Source organism: Piliocolobus tephrosceles, chromosome 14 (assembly GCF_002776525.5).
Source record: "Piliocolobus tephrosceles isolate RC106 chromosome 14, ASM277652v3, whole genome shotgun sequence".
NCBI classification, from domain to species: Eukaryota; Metazoa; Chordata; class Mammalia; order Primates; family Cercopithecidae; genus Piliocolobus; species Piliocolobus tephrosceles.
In genome coordinates this window covers 45029513-45052139 of record NC_045447.1, presented here as the reverse complement: position 1 = coordinate 45052139, position 22627 = coordinate 45029513, and the positions used below count along the sequence as shown (strand labels likewise).

General features: G+C 45.9%; 1 protein-coding gene across 4 annotated transcripts in view; it reads left to right on the top strand.

The window, feature by feature from the left end:
- UNC13B (unc-13 homolog B) overlaps positions 1–22627 on the top strand; it is a 247593-nt gene that overhangs the window by 213034 nt on the left and 11932 nt on the right. For 3 of the 4 annotated variants that reach the window (XM_023203253.2, XM_031933996.1, XM_031933998.1), the window contains 14 exons: positions 1460–1538; positions 4546–4620; positions 5445–5664; positions 6961–7188; positions 7787–7928; positions 9955–10124; positions 10563–10678; positions 11024–11187; positions 11843–11993; positions 13722–13790; positions 15199–15288; positions 15639–15767; positions 18825–18952; positions 19588–19673. In XM_023203253.2, coding sequence (XP_023059021.1) covers positions 1460–1538; positions 4546–4620; positions 5445–5664; positions 6961–7188; positions 7787–7928; positions 9955–10124; positions 10563–10678; positions 11024–11187; positions 11843–11993; positions 13722–13790; positions 15199–15288; positions 15639–15767; positions 18825–18952; positions 19588–19673 — 1847 coding nt within the window. The remainder of the gene's footprint in view (positions 1–1459; positions 1539–4545; positions 4621–5444; positions 5665–6960; positions 7189–7786; positions 7929–9954; positions 10125–10562; positions 10679–11023; positions 11188–11842; positions 11994–13721; positions 13791–15198; positions 15289–15638; positions 15768–18824; positions 18953–19587; positions 19674–22627) is intronic. The other variant, XM_023203254.2, reaches the window with a different exon arrangement.

The window sequence follows — 22627 nt, the reverse complement described above, 5'->3', positions numbered from 1 at the left end:
CGGATCACGAGGTCGGGAGATCGAGACCATCCTGGCTAACACGGTGAAACCTCGTCTCTACTAAAAAAATACAAAAAACTAGCCAGGCGAAGTGGCGGGCGTCTGTGGTCCCAGCTACTCGGGAGGCTGAGGCAGGAGAATGGCATAAACCCGGGAGGCGGAGCTTGCAGTGAGCTGAGCTCCGGCCACTGCACTCCAGTCTGGGTGACAGAGCGAGACTCCGTGTCAAAAAAAAAAAAAACAAAGCTCACTGCCTATGTTCAGGGAGCTAGTTTATTAGAAATCAGCATATTGAATGGCCTGTTTCAACTTCTGGACTTGACCCAATTTGTGGTTCCATTCTTTGCCTAGATAGCTACAAGTACCTACCTTTTCTGTTGGAATATTTCTGTCTTTAGACCAGCCGTGGTATACAGCCCAGCTAGCCAACTTTCCCAACCTCTTTCCTCTCATTAAAACCAGGTATATGAGTTCTTTTCATTAAGGCCAGAGAGTTTTTTGTTGCTCATCCATCTCATTTTATAGAAGTATCAAGAAGGCCTAAAGTGAAGAAGGAATTTTGGGAGAAGACATAGTACATTAATAGAAGAACTGGAGTTGAAATCCAGGTTATCTCAGTGTAATTTCTTTTGGGTACGTTTTCTGTTTTTATTGCATATTGTGATAAAAGAACAATAAAATTAATCAGTATAGAAAAGGTATAAAAGTTTTAGAAATGTTCAGCTGCTGTAGCTGTAATTTTTCCCCAGGCTCTATTGATGTGTCCATAGGGCTAGGCCACACTTATAGAGTCCCTTTGCTGTTTCCTTCCTAAATGTGTTTTGTTTTGTTTTTCTTCCCTTAAATGGTCTTTTGGAAGTCTCCCATACCACCTCCCCTGCTTCCACTTGATTATGAGGGCTCCTTTCTCCATGGAGAAGGCTTTTCTTCAGGAGGCCTAGGTAGACAGAACTGGTGACTCTTATACTCTTGAATGGAGATGGTGTCCTTCTATGTGCCATTATCTGGTAGTCTTACTCACCTAGACTGTTGTCATAGAGCCACCCTGTGGATTCTGTTCTAGCACAGGCTTGGCAAGACTTATCTTTGAGGAGCAGTGTCTTTGCCTTGAGTTTGGGGAGAAGCCCTCTTGAGTGCCAATTACTACCTTGCCTTATGGAGCACAAAAGTGCCTTCAAATAAACCGAAATGCCTTGAACTATCACTGTGGGATAAAAGGCTCAGTCCTCAGCTGAAACTGTAAAAGACACTGAGGGGTACTGTGAGAACAGGTTCTGTTGCTCACTCTTCCATGGCTTTATTTCCCTGACTTTCTGTCTTCCCTTCCTGTCTCAAAGGCACATGATAGAGGTCAGTTCATCTTCCTCTGGGGAGAGGGAGAGCAAGGTGAATGGAACACTGAACACCAGTTAACTCAAAGCAAGACTGAAGGTCCTGACATATTTCCTTCTCTCCTCAGGCCAGCTGGAGGGCTCTATGGCATTGACAGCATGCCAGATTTACGCAGAAAGAAGCCACTGCCACTTGTCAGTGATCTGGTGAGTGAAGACTCTTGTGCAGGCATAGGCAGTAGCCTTCGGGTATCCCCCATTGGGCCTTGACAAGCTGTCAGGATTGGAAGTCGTCCATTTAATGACTCAAATTGGTCTGATGACCAACCATTTAAAGCCTTCTGAGACTTAGCAATGGCTTCACAGGGACTGTGTTCTACCTCACTCCCTAGTCAGAGTCCTGAATTTATTAGCTCAAGCTCCTATCTGGAATATTTGTGGCTTGGGCTCTCAAAGTTAGGATTTTGTGTCTTCCTGTAGGCATCTAGCTCTTACAGGTATCTCTACAGCCTTCTTTAATGACCTGTAATGGAAACTGCCTCCAGCCCTTGACCTAGATAATTAAGCTTGGTATGGGATGAGCATGACTGGAGCTTGATGCCTTCTTGGAAGTCAAGCAAAAGTTCTTCTCAAGACATAGGCTTTCGAGACTATCTCTGTAACCTAGTGTCAGGCGCTGAGAGGCAATGATAAAAATTTGTGCAATTGAATTGAAACAGTCTTAAGAGTTAAAGCTGATCCCAGGGCCTCCATCCCATCTTCCCAGGATGACCAGAAGCCCCATTCTGGGTCATACCTTGTGAGGCACAAACAGCCCAAGGAATTTTCTGTAGCCTTGTGGGTATTTGGGGGTGAAGTGAGGTCCAGGCTCTCTCAGACCTCTAAAGCCAGAAATAGGGTGTAAGGGTTCAGTTAAACATGAACTCTTTTCCCTTATTACCATTTTCTGTTTCTGTTTTTCCTTTTTGCTCTCTATTCTATCTATTGTTTTTCCTATCCACTCCTCTTCCCTCTTCCCCATTTCCTGCTCCACTAGTTTCTCCCTCCTTAGTTGACTGAATGAAAGTATCATCTGCGATTTTCTCTTTATCATTTTTCTTCCCTTCCATTATTTCTTTTTTTTTTTGAGACGGAGTCTCGCTCTGTCACCCAGGCTGGAGTGTAGTGGCCGGATCCTGGCTCACTGCAAGCTCCGCCTCCTGGGTTCACACCATTCTCCTGCCTCAGCCTCCCGAGTAGCTGGGACTACAGGCGCCCGCCACCTCGCCCGGCTAGTTTTTTGTATTTTTTAGTAGAGACGGGGTTTCACCGTGTTAGCCAGGATGGTCTCGATCTCCTGACCTCGTGATCCGCCCGTCTCGGTCTCCCAAAGTGCTGGGATTACAGGCTTGAGCCACCGTGCCCGGCCCATTATTTCTTACTATTTGTTCATCTTCTCCTTTCTCTCTCTCCCTCTCTCTCCCTTCCTCCCTCCCTCCCTCCCTCCCTCCCTTCTTTCCTTCCTTCCTTCCTTCTTTCCTTCCTTCCTTTCTTTCGACAGCATCCCACTGTGTTGCCCAGGCTGGCCTCAAACTCCCAGGCTCAAGTGATCCTCCTGCCTCAGCTTCCCAAAGTGTTGGGATTACAGGCATGAACCACCATGCCTGACTCCTCCTTTCTAATGTACCTCTTCTTCTACCAGCTCTTCATCTAGCTGGTTGAAGATAAATTCTCATGCCATCTCTTCTTCAATACCATTTTCCTTTCCTTAATGTCTCTCATCTCCTCTTTTTTCTCTTCCTTTTCTTCCTACTTTTTTTCCTCGTCCTTTCTCACTCTTTGCTCACAAGCAAGTATCCAGTTTATTTCTTGCTCTCCCTCTCTGTCTTTTGCCCTATCTTTGGCTTTATGGCATAATATTCCTTAGAGTAGGTACTCTAGGCTTTGGGTCCTAGCCGGTGGTCTGGGTTGAAGACGGTTTTTAGTGGACAGAAGCAGAGTGGATTGGGAAATGATGTGCACTATAGGGAAGAACCTCTCAGTTGCCTCTGAAAGTTTTCATGCCTTTTCGGGTCTTTAACATCATGTTGTTCCTTTCTCTGCTGTCCTCTACACAGGCTATGGTGAGTGTCTCCAGAGCCCTTTCCCATCCTCTTTAAAAGTCTGCATCCCTGGCCGGGTGCAGTAGCTCACGCCTGTAATCCCAACACTTTGGAAGGCTGAGGCGGGTGGATCATGAGGTCAGGAGTTCAAGACCAGCCTGACCAACATAGTGAAACCCTGTCTGTACTAAAAATACAAAAAAATTAGCTGGCAGTGGTGGCGGGTGCCTGTAATCTCAGCTACTCGTGAGGCTGAGGCAGGAGAATCCCTTGAACTTGGGAGGCGGAGGTTGCAATGAGCTGAGATCACACCACTGTACTCCAGCCTGGATGACAGTGCAAGACTCCGTCTCAAAACAAACAAAAAAAGTCCGCATCCCAAATCACTTGGGCCCTTTCCAGCTGTTCCTCCTGCTCAGGCTGATATTATGACTTCTGTCTTCTCAGTGTCCTCTGCCTTTAGGAATCCATGTGCCTCTCCAGGGGCTGCCCCTAAAGCTTGGGCTTGGCAGATACATGGGGCCCCCTGTGCAAGAGCGTGGCTAGCAAGGTAACCCCAGCTCTCAGACTTAACTCCCTGTCCTGCTTGATTTGACTGAGGCTTCAATGCCCCTTTCACTTGCCAAGTGCCCTACATGTAGACCTGCTGGCCTCTGCAGCCACCAAGGGATTATGTGGGCTTGGGGAGGTGCCAAGGTATAGAGGTTACCATGGAATCATTTTTCTCCATGATGGCTCTTGAATGTGACTCTGACAGAGTTGTGTGTCTCTGTTATTATTAATTACCTCTTTTCTACTATAGTTCTAAGCTTTTCATTTTCCTTTTCCTTCCCATAAACAAGGAGTTTCTGTGGGGTAGGACACTAAGAAGAGTGAGGGAAAAAGAAACTCTTTGGATGATAGATACCCTGAAGAAAGTGCTGTTGTAACATAGAGAAGCCCTGAGGGCCTTGGGTTTTGCATCTTAACCTGGGACACTTGTCACCTGTTAAGGCCATTGCTGTGAGTGACAATAAAAATAGAAAGTACTGTAGTAAGCTATAGTCAAGTGGCCTTGGTCACTGAAGCTCCCTTCCCAGGACTTTGCCAGCCCTTGGTGGTGGTCAGGGCTAACAGCAGATCTTCCCTCACAGTCACTGGTCCAGTCTCGGAAGGCAGGAATCACTTCTGCAATGGCTACACGCACTTCTCTTAAGGACGAAGAGCTGGTAAGTGACCCATGTGCTTTCATAAGTCCACTGGCCTCAGGACTGGTGATCATCTCTGTAGCCATGCAATTAATAACTGGGAATTCTGGGAATTCAAGAGTGCTGGGCACACATTGCTGATGAAGAAGACAGATAGCATCAGGTGTTAGTTTTCCACAGTGGGTAAGGCTCTAAGCGAGTCTAGATCAGAGAGTAAGCCCAAGTCTCATGTTGAAGGGTGTGACCACTGAACTCAGGGTTTTATGATGGACCAAGTACCTTCTGTTTTCTTAGAAAGTGTAAATGCTGGAACAAGGCTCAGATCCAGCATCAGGTCCAACCTGTGTTGGACAACCAGGAGCACACTATATTGTGGGCCTCATTCTGCTAGGCTGGGCTATGGGCTGGGCCAGGATAGAGCATCTTCTTCATTGCCAGAGGAGACACGAAATCAAGGTCCTGATTGTCCCACAGGGTCTCAGTTCCGGTTTCTCCCTGCAGAATCCAAAAGTCATGGGGACCAGGCATGGTGGCTTACGCCTGTGATCCCAGCACTTTGGGAGACCAAGGCAGGTGGATCACTTGAGGTCAGGAGTTCGACAAGCCTGACCAACATGGTGAAACCCCGTCTCTACTAAAAATACAAAAATTAGCCAGGCGTGGTAGCATGTGCATGTAATCCCAGCTACTCGGGGGCTGAGGCATGAGAATTGCTTGAACCTGGGAGGTGGAGGTTGCAGTGAGCTGAGATCGCAGCACTGCACTCCAGCCTGGGCAACAGAGCAAGACTCTGTCTCAAAGCAAACAAAAAACAAAAATCATGGGATGGGGTATGTATCTTTCAGAAATCCCACGTGTATAAGAAAACCCTGCAGGCCTTAATCTACCCCATTTCGTGCACCACTCCTCACAACTTTGAGGTCTGGACAGCCACTACCCCAACCTACTGCTATGAGTGTGAAGGCCTGCTCTGGGGCATTGCCCGGCAGGGCATGCGCTGCAGTGAATGTGGAGTCAAGTGCCACGAGAAGTGCCAGGACCTGCTCAATGCTGACTGCCTGCAGCGTGAGTGCCCTGTGGGGTGAGGGGCAGGGAGTGGGACAGTAGGGGCTCTGCAGGGGCTCTCCAAAATAGTCTGTGGCAAAGAGCTGGGATGGCTGAACCAATCATTCCCCCAGTCCATCTGATTCTGAAACCCTATCCATTTCATTCCCCCAGTCCACCTGATTCTGAAACCCTATCCATTTCAGAGAAAGTAGGATTCTGAATCAAGGAGCCTTGCCTTTCCAAATAACAGGTCTTACACTACCTTCTTAAGCACCTTTAGGAAAAATTCTTTGAGCTTTCTGTGGCCTTCTAATGTAGCTAGAATCTCTTCTAGATTCTGTTGATCCCAGAGACTGAGCTTTGCAGTGTATACAGCATAGCAGCCTTATAGTCCAAATGACAAAAGCATCAGGATCTGAGACTAATGAGAGGAAAGAAATAGAGTTTTGTGGGGCTCTAGGCCCCACAGAGGAACCTCCCGAAGCCTAGAATCTAGGACTCAGGGAAGGCAGCATTCATTGCTTGTTTTTAGACAATAGTGCCAGAAATAGAAGTGTCAAATGAATCTGATAGATGTCCAAGAGGAGAGTATGCCAGACCCCCACAGCCTTGGCTAAATATATGACTTGTCCTGCCATGATGGAGTGGGGAGAATAGGAGCAGGAAAAGCAACAAGTTCTTGTCAGAGAAAATGGTAGGGGTCAAAGTTTATATCTCCTTGCTACCCTCCTGCTTTGCTTGCACTCACTGTGGCTGGACCCCAGGAAAAGCAGGGGTGAAGGAAGTGGAAACTATTTTCCTGCCCTCCAGACCTCCCAGGTATTCCCGACAAGTCAGGCTGTAGCACTGAAAGCTTTAAGGATTGTGCTAGGAGAAGGGAAGGTCACCTCTAGACAGACCCACAAGTACTTCATTATCCCAAGGATAGCTATGACATATAAAAGGGGACCAGGGAGAGGCCTTGAGAAATTATTCATAGAAAATGCCCTTTGAAGAGCCTCAAATTGGTGCCAGTGGCATGGCTAAGTTAGACATGAAGAGACAGGTAGGACAGAGTCAGCAGAAGAGATGGGCTCTGAAAAGACTGCCTGAAGACAAATGCTAGTAATGACTTGGCCAAAACCCATCATGAAGAGGTGGCCAGTGCAGGTTCCAGAGGGCCCTTGCCTTAATTGCTGAGAAGTAGCAACCAGGCTGGCTGCATAGTTTCTCCACTGCTCTGCAGCCTCTCCTGGGCCCCATTCCTCAGCTCAACCCTTGGTCTGGTAGGTGACCTGTTGCTTAATCCTAATTTCTGTTCCTGGCCACGTTCAGGGGCTGCAGAAAAGAGCTGTAAACATGGAGCTGAGGACCGGACCCAGAACATTATCATGGCCATGAAGGACCGCATGAAGATCCGAGAGCGAAATAAGCCAGAGATCTTTGAAGTCATCCGGGACGTCTTCACAGTGAGCAAAGCTGCCCATGTGCAGCAGATGAAAACAGTGAAGCAGAGTGTACTGGATGGCACCTCCAAATGGTCGGCCAAGATCACCATTACTGGTGAGCAGGCCACAGTTTGAGGGGACAGGAAGGCCTGGGCTATGGGGAGGAGCCTGGGGAAGAAGCATCCTGAGCATGAGGGAGCAAGGGATTGGGAAGAAAGAAAAAGGAAATCACTGGGAAGGAAAGCCCTCATTATTCCTCACTCCTCCTTACCTAGACCCTGGTGCCGGACAGGCAAGACTACTATCTGCAAACAACATGAACCATAATACAAGGATTTGCTAACAACCTAACACTGTAGATTGGCTAACAGTTTGATATTACAAGAGGTGGGGGGAGGGGGAAGGGAAAGGGCAGGGGACCAGGGAGTAGTCAACCAGTGGTTTGCTAACTGGGTGGGGCTAAAGCGTGTATATATCAGAGGGTATAAGGACCAATGTAGAGACAAGTGGTCAGTTAGGGGTTGGGTAGGGAGATGGGATGCTTGGGCTTTAAAGGAAAGGCTTGTGGCCCAGGACAAAGAATAAATATGGAGGAATGGGATTACGGTGTCTGTGCAAGGAGCATAGACTGCTCTAAGATGGAGAGCATATGAGTAGTGCTGTGGAGGACTTCTGACCGACTCTGAAGCCTCCTGTACATGCTTGGGTTGCAGTGGTGTGTGCCCAGGGCCTACAAGCCAAGGATAAAACAGGATCCAGTGACCCTTACGTGACTGTGCAAGTCGGCAAAACCAAGAAGCGTACCAAGACCATTTTTGGAAACTTGAATCCTGTTTGGGAGGAAAAATTCCATTTGTAAGTCACAGAGAGCTTTGTCTTACCTGGGACTGTGTGTACTGGGGGAGCAGGATCACATCCTGCCATTCTGGGCTTGAGCTTGAAGACTGGGCAAAGGCAGGGGAGAAAAATCCATTTCTCACATGCTTTGCTCAGGCATCAGCCATTCTTTCTCCGGTTTTCTTCTCATGACCTGTTGTGTCAGGGTTACTATGCCCATGCCCTGTCGTCACCAGGGCTATTAAAGGGGCCCTAGGGCACCCCATCCTGCTTTTTCTAGCAGTAGAAAGATTTTACTACTTTACTGCTCAGTGACAGAACCAGGGACTGACTGCCTTATTGTACCTTCTACCCTTGCCTAGGAAGGTACAGTAGGGTTAGGCTCTCGTAAGGAAGGCTGTTATACAAGAGTGGGGAGGGAGTGTCCTTGTCCTAAAACTGGGTAATTCTGGCTTGAAAGTGGAAATCTGGGTTCTGAAGTTGCTGTTTCCCATAAAGGTAGTGTTTCTTCCTGCCTCAGCTTCTACCCTCACTGATTTTTTTATTATCTCACTTTCTTACAAACTATTTCTTATGACAGTAGAGGATGGTTATTGAAAAATGACAAACTAATATCTGGAGAATCGACATGCTTTGTCACTCCCCAATAAGGCCTAGGGTCCAGATTTTGGATTTGAATCAGCCAAGCAGGCTGGCTATGTAGAGGCCTCCTTCTGTTGGCTCCTCAGAAGATTCAGGTAGAAAGGGATTAGGGCCAGCACAGTGGCTCACACCTGTAATCCCAGCACTTTGGGAGGCCGAGGCAGGTGGATCATCTGAGGCCAGGAGTTCCAGACCAGACTGGCTAATGTGGCAAAATCCCATATCTACTAAAAATACAAAAATGAACTGGGCATGGTGGCAGGCACCTATAGTCCCAGCTTACTCGGGAGGCTGAGGGAAGAGAATCCCCTGAACCTGGGAGGTGGATGTTGCAGTGCACCAAGATCACGCCACTGCACTCCAGCCTGGCGACAGAGTGAGACTCCGTCTCAAAAAAAAAAAAAAAAAAAAAAAAGGATTAGGATATAGTAAAATTAATCTCTAATCCAGAGATAATATTAATAGCTACTAGGAGAAGCACCTGTTTGAGAATCTGAATAGTTCCTGCTTGAATTCTTCTTATGACTAATTTAAAATCAACTAGCTCTTGGTCGTTTTTGCCCACTTTTAGTAAACAGTTTTTTAAGCTCATTTTCTGTACAAGACACTATACATAAAATAGTGTATCTAAAAATGAATAGAACAATCCCTGGCTTCAAGAAGCTCATTGTTGATTTGTCTATTATCTTCCCACAGAGTGGTGGTTATACTGTAATATTATAATGGAATGTGGAAAGATGTCATAAGAACATAGGGAAAGGAACAGCAAATTTTGCCAGTTACAACTTTTGGGTGAAACAACAGAACCCAGAAAGCAACGGTTGGAGAGGACAGCATGAGAGAAGACCTGGGAAAACTTTCTCCAAAGCAAACCTGATGACATTTCAATGGGATATTATAGGATAATATAGAAGCTCACCAAGCACATAGTTAGGCAGATGGGGGAGTTAGATAGAAAGCTAAACAGTTATAACTATATGGGCCTACCATGGACATGTGTAGCACCTTTACTGACTTCATGTCTTAGGCTCTGAGGATGGAGCTAGCAGTTGCTTCCTGGAGCTCTGTGGCATATCTAGCTATTTTCCTCTTGGTGTTGCTGATACAGCTAGCTGTATAGGAAGTCAGAATTGACCTGAATTACTCTTCCCTCCACCCCTTACCCTTTGTTCTAGGACAATAAGAACTGTACAGTAGTAGATAGAGCCACCCAGGCTGAGGAATGAAGAGTCATTTGCTGGGATAGCCCAACTTTTTTGGAACTTTAGTACTGCTGTCCTCTGACTTCTCCTCTTCCAGGGCCTCAAGTGCAGCTGTCAGAGCTTTTGGGAGGGAATAGGAAGTAACAGAATTTGGCGCTACTGGGTCTGCCCCTAACAGAGCCTGCCTAATTCTCTCACAGTGAGTGCCACAACTCCTCTGACCGCATTAAGGTGCGTGTGTGGGATGAGGATGATGACATCAAGTCAAGAGTAAAGCAACGCCTAAAGCGAGAGTCCGATGATTTCCTCGGCCAAACCATCATTGAGGTTCGGACCCTAAGTGGCGAGATGGACGTCTGGTACAATTTGGGTGAGGAAACTGGACCCAAGAAAGTTGCTTGGAAGGGAGAGCATGAAGGGGACCTGGGAATAGTCCTTCTACCAAAACCACCATCTGTCCCCAAAGCATATCTCTATACAGAGCCCGTCTTACCTGCAAAGAACTGACTATGGGGAGGGATGGGGGACAGAGGAGTGGCAGTGGCTGCAACTCACTCTGGCTGAATGTTCTCTAGGTTTCAGAAGGCCCTTTAATCTTCATACTAGTGCCTTTGTCCCCCCTCCACACTCCTGTTCTCCTACCCAGCTAGTTCAAGGGTATTTGTGGAATATATGGTCACTGGAATGATTCACCCTATATAGTGAGTCCTTGGCTTGGCCCCTTCTTTTCCTTGGGTTAAGCCAGAATGGAACTATCTATGCTGTCTAGTTGCATTGGTGTCAATCTCCAGTCTTCTTTCCTTCCTAGAGAAGAGGACAGACAAATCAGCCGTCTCAGGGGCTATCCGACTACAAATCAGTGTGGAGATCAAGGGGGAGGAGAAAGTAGCCCCATACCATGTGCAGTATACGTGTCTCCATGAGGTGAGCCAGCCCTTGGTAGGTGGGGGATCAGAAAGCAGTGCTGGGAGAGGCCTTTGGCCATAAGTAGGATTGCTAGGTGGTTGGAGATCCGAGGCCTGTTTTAAATTTTATCCTTGACTCACTCTGCTACCCTGGAGAGCCCAAGTGATTGAACCCAGACTGCATTCTCTTCCACTAATGTGAGAACAGCCTATTGGGGCCATAGAAGGAACTGAGCAATGACTGGAAGAACAGAATTTCTGTGGAACCTTCCTTATTCACATTCTCCTGGGCTTTACCACCAAGTTTGTTTTTGTTTTTCATATGTATTTAACCCATTCCCTTTCTCTGCTCTGTCTTCTGCAGAACCTTTTCCATTACCTCACAGACATTCAGGGCAGTGGAGGAGTCCGTATCCCTGAAGCTCGAGGAGACGATGCCTGGAAGGTGTACTTTGATGAGACAGCCCAAGAAATTGTGGATGAATTTGCCATGCGTTATGGCATTGAGTCCATATATCAGGCCATGACGTGAGTCTCTGCTGGGGCGCTGGGAAGTGGCTACTAATCGCTGGGGTGGCTAACTAAGGCACACTGACAATGGTGGGCAGGTCCTTAGTGGGTTAGCATGCAGTGATTCCTTTCCTTTCCTCTCTGAGCTGGGTGGGATAGTTCTGTACCCCAAGGCAAGAAGGGTATATGTAGAAAGGGAATGTTTTGTCAGTAACTCACAGAAAAGGGAATGTTTTGTCAGTAACTGCCTCAGAGTTGAGGGAACTCTGCAGGGAAAAAGGCATGTGAGAGTATGCAAGGACAAATCTGCCTAGACATCACAGGCCTGAGCAGACAGGATATGTGTGCTCATGTACATGTGTTTGTGATAGCCGGTCTGGCCTAGACTGGCCTAGGGGTCAAAGAGGACACTAAACTGCAGGGAAAGCAGCTGTGTGTGGAGTCGATCAGGACTCTTTAAATGGGAATTCCAGATTGCTATGAGAAGCAGAGTAGCCTTTCTGTCAGTGATGCTGCCCCTAGAGCTGTGCACAGAAAGCAGCGCTAGGTAAGCAGAGGGCAGCAATTGCCCTGACTGTGCTTCACTTAGCCCATAAACTTTTAATGAGTTCCTGCTTGGCTTTTGCCGCAAGCCCTGAAGAGTCTTTGAGGCTGAGGGTGCTGTGTTTTTCAGGCACTTTGCGTGTTTATCATCCAAGTACATGTGTCCTGGTGTGCCAGCAGTGATGAGCACCTTACTGGCCAACATCAATGCCTACTATGCCCACACAACTGCCTCTACCAATGTCTCTGCCTCTGATCGCTTCGCAGCCTCCAACTTTGGGGTAAGTATCATGTAAACACGTATGTCTGCATTGATTACCAATTAATAAAGTTTGATTTTCTTTTTTTCTTTTCGAGACAGAGTCTCGCTCTGTTGCCCAGGCTGGAGTGCAGTGGCGCAATCTTGGCTCACTGTAACCTCCACCTCCTGGGTTCAAGCAATTCTCCTGCCTCAGCCTCCTGAGTAGCTGGAATTACAGGCGCATGCCACCACACCTGGCTAATTTTTTTTTTTTTTTCAGCAGAGACGGTATTTCACCATGTTGGTCAGGCTGGTCTCGAACTTCTGACCTTGTGATCCACCCACCTTGGCCTCCCAAAGTGCTGGGATTACAGGCTTGATCCACCGCACTCGGCCAAGTTTGATTTTTCTTGGCTGGTCCTGTAGAGTTGCTTGATGTGCTTAAAATTCAGGTAGCTTCCATTTTGATAGATGAACCTTGTTTCCTTATGGGTATGCAGAGTATACTAATAGCCTCTCCACAGACACAGATAAAGAAGAGAAGGTGGTTGGGGGTGGTACCACCTGGGCTTGGCCAGAATCTCTCTGGGCCAGCAACTTGGTTGAGTTACCATATTCTTCCATATTCTTCAGTCTTACAGGTCCACAAATGGACTTTTAAAAATCTTGTTCAATCTGTCTGTGACGGATTCATATTACTTGAGTTTATATGAGACTGATGTCTAAGCAACAATGCCAGTGTGCACGTGCACTTGAACCTGTCCCTTTTCTAGTGTCTGGACTGTTTTCCCTATCCAGGGTGTGCCCTTCCTGGGTTAAGGTACCTGAGAAGTTGAGTCATTACTCAAAATGTCATCTGACATTAATTCAGTATAAACTAGATAAAATCATTCTGACCCAACACAAAAATGACCATTTTGGGCATAAAGTTACTGATATCACCCCAATTCACTGAGTCTGCGAGCCCTGATTTTTTGGTACTAATGAATTTTTTGTTGTTGATAGAGTCTTTCTGTAGATGTGTAATGTATTAAGCCAGTCAAATATTTGTTCCATTTTGCCTCATCTCATTATGTATTGACTTAATCAATATCTACTCATATAATCAATATATGAGTTCTAGGAGTGGGATGCCAACATCCTGCAGGCATATGATTCCATGTTTAAGGATACTTTTTCTGTGAAAATCAGCTATTAAAATAGTATATGTTAGATATTTTAACATTTAAAAAGTATACACTATGGGAAGTGTGTGTGGAATGTGGTTTAAAGAGAGACCCCTTCAGGCCTGCCCTGTTATCTTTCAAATGCATCAGTTTCTCTCTCCCATCATCACTGCTAGGCTGTGGCTGTATAACTATTACGCACTACCCCGAGATAAGTCAGGAGACCTCAGACTCAAGAGAGAATGTGTTTGGAGTTTCTTCTTATCTAACTGAGATAAGTTACAGTCCCAAGGAGATAGAGATGCACTGGTCGTGCCCTATTGACTCTTGGGTAGAAGGAGCCTTTTCTCCTCCCAGGGACTTGGCTTTTTCCTTGCCAGTGTGAGATTTCCCAGATTGGGACAGAGCTGCAAAGAGATAGAACAGGGACTATCTATCTCATTACACTGTTTATTGTTCTTCCCATAGGCAGGGATGTGTCTCCAGCCCAATGCCTCCCAACTCTTTCTACTCATCCAGAGGTGGTTCTGTTTCTGTTGTAGTTTAGGGGACTCAGACACAGGTTCTCTTTTTCTTCCACATTATTTGTTTCTCACCCTCAGAAAGAGAGATTTGTAAAACTGCTGGACCAGCTACACAACTCACTGAGGATCGACCTCTCTACATACAGGGTGAGTGAAGACATGGCTGTGGGCAGGATAATAGATATCAAGCACAGTCCCAGAGAGACTGTAGGCCAATCTTGGCTGTAAAGATTGAGGCCAGGGAAAGCTGGTCTATGTCATCACATCCACGCAAATGGCCAATGCTACTGACACCTGTGGTTCTTTTAACTCCAGGGACCATGTGGTGTATAAATAGCAGCAGGTATGGTTACTTTTTATGGACAGTTGGCTTTCCAACCTCACTGTTAACACTCTACTAAACTCTCTGGTGACATTCTCATTAGGGAGTTTCCTGAGGATAATTTCTTCCGGGAGTACCCTTTTAAAAAATTAGATACCTAATTGCATTTCTTTTTTGCATTTTTCCATACTCTCCTCGTTTTCCAGGGGAGGTGTGAGAATCTGGCTAGGGGGAAAGAGAGTAGCTTGGCTTTTGCAAGTAATTTGTATCAGAGAGCATGTCCATTTGTAGTATAAAGGGAGGAAATAGGTGTAGTAGGAGGATGGGTACCTGGGACAGGACAGGATAAGGAAATGGGCAGTTTCTCAGTTCCTCCTATGTTAGATCTTAGAATGGCTTCATTACTTGCTTTAAAGTGCTGTGAATTTTCAGAACAGGCAACATACACACATTAAAAAGTAAGTATAAAAACAACCTTAAAGTTAAAAAGAAGTGAGGTTTTAATTGTCTGCTCGAGTGCCCTCCATTTGCACAAATAATGGACAGCTGACTGTATGTCTTATATTTGGCATATAAGTAGCCATTTGAAGGTTTAAAAACTGACCATTAATGTGAAGACAGGCTCAGCATCTCCCTTCAGCTCTTCATAGCAGCTCCCTCCTAAGACTCATGTCAAAGTGAATGAAGTAAGGATGGCTGGAAATTCCTAAGGAACTTACTCCAAAAGCAGTTCTGCTCAGAGATCTGCCATCTGCTGGCTGCAGAACAGTAGAAGAGCTGGGGTCTGTTGTACAAAAAGTACAGGTCCTAGACCTCAGTTTGGCCTGTAGTGTGGCTCCACTTATATTCCAGGATATACAGTTAGATTGTAACTTTTGAAGAAGTCGCTGTTGGTGTGTAAGAATCTTCATCCAAGAAAAGCATGTGTGTAAGTGTGTGTATGCCTGTGTGTTCATTTGTACAAGTTCTTATACATTGCATGGGAAGTAGGGCTGGAGGGAGGATGTGTTGCTTTCTAGGGTGGAGAGTATTAACCCCTGCTTTTGGCAAGAGCCTGTTTGCATCAATAGAAAAAAGAGAAGAAGACCTGTAACATTACAGTGTTTTTGGCCAGCTCAACTAGAGAAAAACCCAGTAGGTAGCAATTAGGGGAGCTTTTGATATCATCACTTTTGGCAGGGAAGGTTTTCATAGTCCTCTGTTCCTTTCTTACATTTGCTTGATTTGCAACAGAATAATTTCCCTGCTGGGAGTCCTGAACGGCTTCAGGACTTAAAATCCACAGTGGATTTGCTGACCAGCATTACTTTCTTCAGAATGAAGGTAAGAAATGGACTGGGTTTGGGTGGTTCTGGGCTGGAGACCTGGCTACAGGAACATGAAAAATAAGAATCACTGGGCAGAGTCTGAAGCTACAGGATTCATCACCTCTAAGCTTACAGTTCTGTGTACCTGTTCCCTGGGTTACTTCTGAGAGAGCATAAGGACTATAAATCCATGAGGATGGGCTGGAAGTTTTCCCTGTCAGCTATCCTGGCAATTTCATCACAGGGAAAGGTCTAGGGACCCAGAGAGGGATGAAAGAATCTAGAGTAGGTTTGGGGTAGTGTTAGGAGAATATCCCACACAGATGAGCAGGACCTTGGGCCCATGTTTCTTCTTTTAATTGGCAGGTACAAGAACTGCAAAGCCCTCCAAGAGCCAGCCAGGTGGTAAAGGATTGTGTGAAGGCCTGTTTGAACTCCACATATGAATATATCTTCAACAACTGCCACGACTTATACAGCCACCAGTACCAGCTGGTAAGAGGTTCGGGATCAGGTGGGGCCAGCTATCAGTGGCTCTCTAGAGCCTCAGCTTTCCTTCACAATGGTGTTGGAAAGGCGCTCAGGACAAAGTATTTGATGTTCTTAACGGTAAGTGAGTTGTGGAGTATGAACCATGTGGACCATGAGATATGTGGATGGAAAGAGACCCCTGGGCAATGGCAACAATAATGATGTTGAAGAAAGTAAACCTAAATTCATAGGGTTCAGGGGTTGAGTAGGTGAATTCTCAGTCCATCCCAGAGTCTTTTGACTTGAAGGGCCTTGAGAAAGGGATAAAATTAAAGGAATTCCAAGGAGAAAGAGTCTTTTCCCACTCTTGATCAGATACCAGAAAAAGCTACATAAAATAAGGAACATTTGAGATAGACCTTAAAAGGCAGTGGGATTTGGACAACCAATGATGGCAGGACAACCTAAATGTCTTGGACACTTATCTTTAGGTAAATACATCCAATTTGTAAAGCTTCCTAGGAGCACCCTCATAAAGACTTAAGATCTTGTTCCTACTGCCTCTTCTCATTCCCAAGTGTACTTTCTGTGCCAGCCATGTATTTAAGCCTTCCTCCTTTTAAGGTTTATAAAGCCTCCTATTGGTTCTGAAGTCCATGAGAGGTTTTCCTGAGGCCTTTATTTTACTTGACACATTCTGGGCTCCTCTGTCATCTGTGTATGAAGTCTCTCTGGTCGAGGCAAGACACTGTTCTCAGCTTTGATCTTTCAACTATGGAGAGGTCTGGTTGAATATTTGGTCTCTATTCCCCAGCATGAGAATGAACTAGACTTGGAAAGAGAGTTCATAAACTATTCAGGGATACTCTTTAGCCTTTGTGTTTTGGTATCTGCTTTTTACTTTCTTTCAATTTCATTTTTGCATATTTACACTGGCATAAACTCTTCATGTCTTTTAAAATTTCTTTCTGCTGAACTTCAGTCATTGGTTTATTCGTCCATCCATTCACTTAATAGAGCATTAGAGGCAAAGTTGAGTAAGAGGCATTTCAGTCTTTGGGGATCTCATTGTTTAGTGGAGGTCAGGGCAAATTACTACATTTATTTTTTGGTGTTGTTATTTTGTTGTTACTATGTTTTACTGTAGTTGTAGTTTTCTGATACATCTACACCAAAGGTTCAGCGAGCATGCTCTGGGAGCCTGTACCAGGGATGTCAGGAAAACCTCTCAGAAGAGGCAAAGTTCAATCTGAATTTTGAGAAAGGAGTAGGAATTAACTAAAGAAAGGGTCTGGAGGGAAGGGGCATACCACGGAGAGCAAATAGAATGCTTAGAGGCACAGAATTATGTATAAGCATGTTAATTTAAAGAAATATAAGCAGGCCAGGCGCAGTGGCTCACGCCTGTAATTCTAGCACTTTGGGAAGCTGGGGCGGGTGGATCACTTGAGGTCAGGAGTTTGAAAGTAGCCTGGCCAATATGGTGAAACCCCATCTCTACTAAAAATACAAAAATTAGCCAGGCATGGTGGTGGGCGCTTGGAATCCCAGCTACTTGGGAAGCTGAGGCAGGAGAAGTGCTTGAACCCAGGAGGCAGAAGTTGCAGTGAGCCGAGATCGTGCCGCTGCACTCCAGCCTGGGCGACAGAGTGAGACTCCATCTCAAAAAAACAAAATAAAAATAAAGAAGTATGGCAATTTAGGGTACTTACAGCATCAGGCTGTGGGATTCAGCTATCTGAGATCAAATCTTAGTTCTGCTCTTTACAACTGCATGACTCTGCATAAGTCATATAACCTTGCTGCCCTTCACTCTCCTCATCTGTAAATGAAGGTGATAATAATTTCTACTCAATGGAGTCGTTGTGAGGATTAGATAAGATAATGTGTATAAAGGTCTTAGCAGAGTGTGTGGCACATAAGCTGGAACAAAAAGAGTTGTATGAGGTTGAGAGAGAGTCACATTCTGGAAGATATAAACTAAGGAATTTAAACTGTATTGAATGCCGTTGAAGGACTTTAAGCAGAGGAGTAACACGCTGAGATTTTCTTTGTAGAAAGATCACTGATAGCTGCGAGGAGGAGGGATTGGATTGAAGATCAAAGACCAGTTCAGAAATCCTTGAATGATAAGAGCCTGAGCCAGGACAATGACAGAAAAATAAAAGGAAGAGATGTATTTAAGTGATATTAAAGATTCTGTCCTGGTTTCTAGTAACTTCTTGATAATGCAGGCTTATTAAGGACTGTGGAAGCTTTCCAGTGGCATGTGACATCCCACATAAAGGCCCTGTTCCTGTACTTCTGGGCAGCTCCACCTTCGTCCTTGTCTTAGTGGGAGACAATATGTGTTCCAGGCTCCCTGTGGTGACTCCTACCTCACTTTTCTGGGCTGTGACTATAGAGTGATTTTTTACTCTATGTTTCAGGTAAAGCTTTCAGGCTTGCCTCTTCCCAAGTAAGGCCATTTCTTATCCAGCTAGGCAAATAGCTTCCTAGATGCAGCTCTTCCCCGTAATAACTTCAGGGGGTCAAGGGAAGTCCTACTCCACTGAAAGGCTGAAATGCACCCTAGATCTGTTCAGTAGCTCCTGCAGAAGTTGCAAGAGCTCAGAACTGAGATGTGTATGTGTGTGGTCGTGGTGTGGTGTCAGTAGAGGAATACCACCAGAAGAGGAGGGCTACCTGCCTGTAGGGGCCGCATAGAACTGGACCTACTTAGTGAGGCTGGAGGGGCTGTTTCTTTTAGCCAGGGAGTTACTCTGCCTGTAGCAACTGAGAGAAGGAAGAAGGAGGATGGGCATCTTTATATCTCTTGGACTGACCAAGTTTATCAGAGCAGTGCCCTGGGGCTGAGGACAGAACCTCTCAGCGACAGGCTCCCTGTGTTCTGGGATCTCACAATAGTCATTCTTACAGAACAGGGATAGTCTTGTGGAAGACAGGCTTTAGGAAAGGAAAGGTCCTTGATTCTAGAGGGAGAGGTATAGGGAGGGGAAGAGAAAGAGGATCATTGGAGACACCCTTTACATTCTACTCTGACTCTCTCTCCCTCTCTCTCACTGTGTCCTCTGGATCAAGAAGCAGGAGCTACCTCCAGAGGAACAAGGGCCCAGCATTCGGAACCTGGATTTCTGGCCCAAGCTCATCACACTTATCGTGTCAATCATAGAGGAAGATAAGAATTCCTACACACCTGTTCTGAACCAGTGAGTATCACCCTCTTTGGCCCTGTCTGTTGGTGATTGGTCTGTCCATCTGTCTAACAACCTCTTTCTTTCCTGTCTCTGTATGTTTGCAGTGCCACCTCTTCTTCCTGTCCGCCCATCTGTCCCTCTGTCCCTTGTATCTGTCTGGGTAACTGTTTCTGGAGAAAGGTGTGGAAACATAATGGGGGTCCCTGCCCAGACTGAGCCAGCCTCCTTCTGGGACTGTGGCTGCCATAGGAGCCCCAGGGGATCGAGAGACCATGTGTGTATGTGTCTGTCCACTCTGAATGAAGTGGGCCTTCTTATAGCCCACCCCTCCCTTGCCCTTTCTCCTCCATCTTATTTAGCCTGCGCTTGCTTTCCAGCCACTGCCTGGAGAGTCTCTGCCTCTCAATTGCCTGCCTTCTGGGCATCTTCTGCCCCCAGGCCCATCTTGCCTACGGGGATCCCTTCTGCCCCCACTTGTCCTGCCACTGGCCCCTGGGCCCCTTTTCTCCAGATTGGACCTAGCCCTGTACTATAAGCTTCTCCTCTCTCCAATATGACTTCCAAGAACTAGGCACTTTGGCCTTGAAGTGAATCAAATCAAATGGCTCTTGCCTTATTCTCTGACTGTGGTTTCTTCTGTCATCCAGGTTTCCTCAGGAGTTGAATGTGGGAAAAGTCAGCGCAGAAGTGATGTGGCATCTGTTTGCCCAAGACATGAAATATGCATTGGAGGGTAAGGATCTGTCCAAATTGGTAGGCTGCCAGGCTCCTAGCCCAAGCTCCTCGTTCACTGTCCTTTCCTCTTCCAGACAACTACAACAACTTGTTGTTTGGTGAGTGGTATAGTGAGAAACTAAAGGAATTTTAGGCCTGGTGGGAGGTAGGCCCCCAGGAGACCTTGGTAGGCAAAGTTGCAGCCAAAGGAAATATGAAAATGGCTGTGTGGCTGTAGGTTCCTCCTTCCAGCTTTGGAGCAACTGCCTATTCAAGACCTTCCCAGCCCAGAGATGAACTTCTCCCATGGTGGGTGTTCTGAGGTTGTCCACTTCCTGGAGAATGGTCTTGTGAAACTTCAGTTTTAAATAATCAGAACCTTAAATATACAGATAGATATAATTGTTTTCTTATGTTGGGGACTCTCTGGCCTGCCTTTTCTTGAAAGCTGCTCTGGTTTAGTATGACAATGCCAGGAAGATACTTCTTCCCTCACTTCTCCTATAGAGCAGGGCCACAGGCAAATTATTATTCATCTTACTCATTCAGCTTGTTCTTTTATTAATTTCCTACCTTGATCCACAAAGATATCATTCCATACCTGTATCAGACCTTCCCATCTGTACCCATCTGTACTCACCTATTCAGCAGCCTTTCCTGCCTGTTTAGGTGTGGTAGTCTATCTCCTCATTCTGTGAAAGCCCATCTAGGAGGAGGAGCCATCTGGGCAAGGACAAAGCAGAGTCCGGATCTGTTATTTGGGTGGGATGGCAGGGCAGATGGGCCACCCTCAGACTCTTGAATGTGTGAGGTTTAGAATCAGTGAGTCTTGAGGCCGGGCACGGTGGCTCAAGCCTGTAATCCCAGCACTTTGGGAGGCTGAGGTGGGTGGATCACGAGGTCAGGAGATCAAGACCATCCTGGCTAACATGGTGAAACCCCGTCTCTACTAAAAATACAAAAAATTAGCCGGACATGGTGGTGGGCGCCTGTAGTCCCAGCTACTTGGAGGCTGAGGCCGGAGAATGGCGTGAACCCGGGAGGCGGAGCTTGCAGTGAGCTGAGATCTGGCCACTGCACTCCAGCCTGGGCGACACAGCGAGATTCCGTCTCAAAAAAAAAAAAAAAGAATCAGTGAGTCTTGAGATTGAAAGAAATCTTGAAGATCTATGTTACATTTGAGCCAGCCACAGACTACACGCATACATTCTGTAATACAAGCCCAGAGCAGGGCTGCCTGCTGTCAGGCCAGGAAGGAGGTCACTGGTCTCTCCCTCCAGATGCCTCTTAGTGAGCCTGATGGGGAGTACAGTCTCAGTTCTTGAAGAACTCTGGCTCCAGTGGGTTTGGGGGAAAAGAGAAAATACTTGTGAAAAGTGAATCAACTCCACAAGAGAAGTAGTGTAAGGTGGGGCAGAGGTTTTCAAACAGAAGTATCTCAGAAGCTAAGTTGAAGGGAAAACCCAAAGGCTAGGCTCCAGGCCTCTTACATGATGTCAGCTCAGCCAGCTCTGCTTTTATCATTCTTACATGGAATTCTAGGTGAAATTTCTTTTGCTAATGTTTAAAACAAACACAGAAGGATTAAAAACTTCTGCTTTAAGAGAAAGAATTAATGTTGGCCTGATTTCAAACATCAATTTCACTGCCTATGTAGCAGTGTGAATTTGGTCCAAACTACTTAATTTTTATGAGCTCCCATTTTCTCATCTGTAAAATGGGAGTGATGATAGCATCTATTTCTTTGATGAAGTACTGAGATGTATTAGCATACTGTCTGGCACTTACTCAGCACTGACTAAATCTTAGTTCTTAAGAACAATAAGAAACCATTACAGGCTCATGAGCAGAGATGCAATGTGAACCCAGTAGTATTTTAATAAGATCTACCTCAGTGGGAGATGAGGGCAGCTAGAACAGGGAGAGACTAGAATCAGAGAACACAGATAATGATGAGCTGTTGTAATAATTTAGGGATGGAGGGTGCTGGGATTAGAGAAGAGAAGTGGAGAGAGGAGAATGGGCTTTGATAGACATTGGAAGGAAACCAGAACAGGACTTTGTGATGGTTAGAATATGGAGGGCAAGAGTAGGGGAGGAGTTTGGGGGCCTGGATGACAGGAGAGTGACATTGACTCCGACTATAAAAGGAAAGTTGAAAATGCTGTTCTTCGCCAAATATTTTGTAAGTCAACATTATTAAGGTATAATTTATAGACGATACAGTAAGACCACTTTAAGAATACAATTTAATGAGTTTTGACAAATAAGCCCAACTGTGTAACAACTCTCCCAATTAAAATATGAAACAAAAGTTCCTTCTTGCCACTTTACAGTAAATCCCCACTCCATTCACCAAATGTTTATTGAATATTTTCTCTGCGCCAGGCACTGTGCTGGTTATTGGAACCCAATGAGATGAACGAGGCATAGTACCATCCCTTAAGAAGCTCACAGAGCAGTCTAGAAAACAGTCATATAAATTGGCAGTTACAACACAGAGTTATGGCCGGGTGCGGTGGCTCACACCTGTAATCCTAGCACTTTGGGAGGCTGAGGCGGGCAGATCACGAGGTCAGGAGTTTGAGACCACTCTGGCCAACATAGTGAAACCCTGTCTCTACTAAAAATACACAAAAAATTAGCCAGGTGTGGTGGTGTGTGCCTGTAATCCCAGCTACTTAGGAGGCTGAGGCAGGAGAATCGTGTGAACCTGGGAGGCGGAGGTTGCAGTGAGCCAAGATCGTGCCACTGCACTCCAGCCTGGGTAACAGAATGAGATTCCATCTCAAAAAAAAAAAAACCAAACAAAAAACAACCACAAAGTTATAATGCCACAAGATGAGTAAGTATAGGGTGCTGAGAGCACACAGGAGAACCATGTAACCCAGACTCTGAGGACCTGGGAAGGCTTCCTGGGGGAGGCGATGTACAATCTGAAACCTGAAGGGTAATAAGACTTAGCTGGGAGGG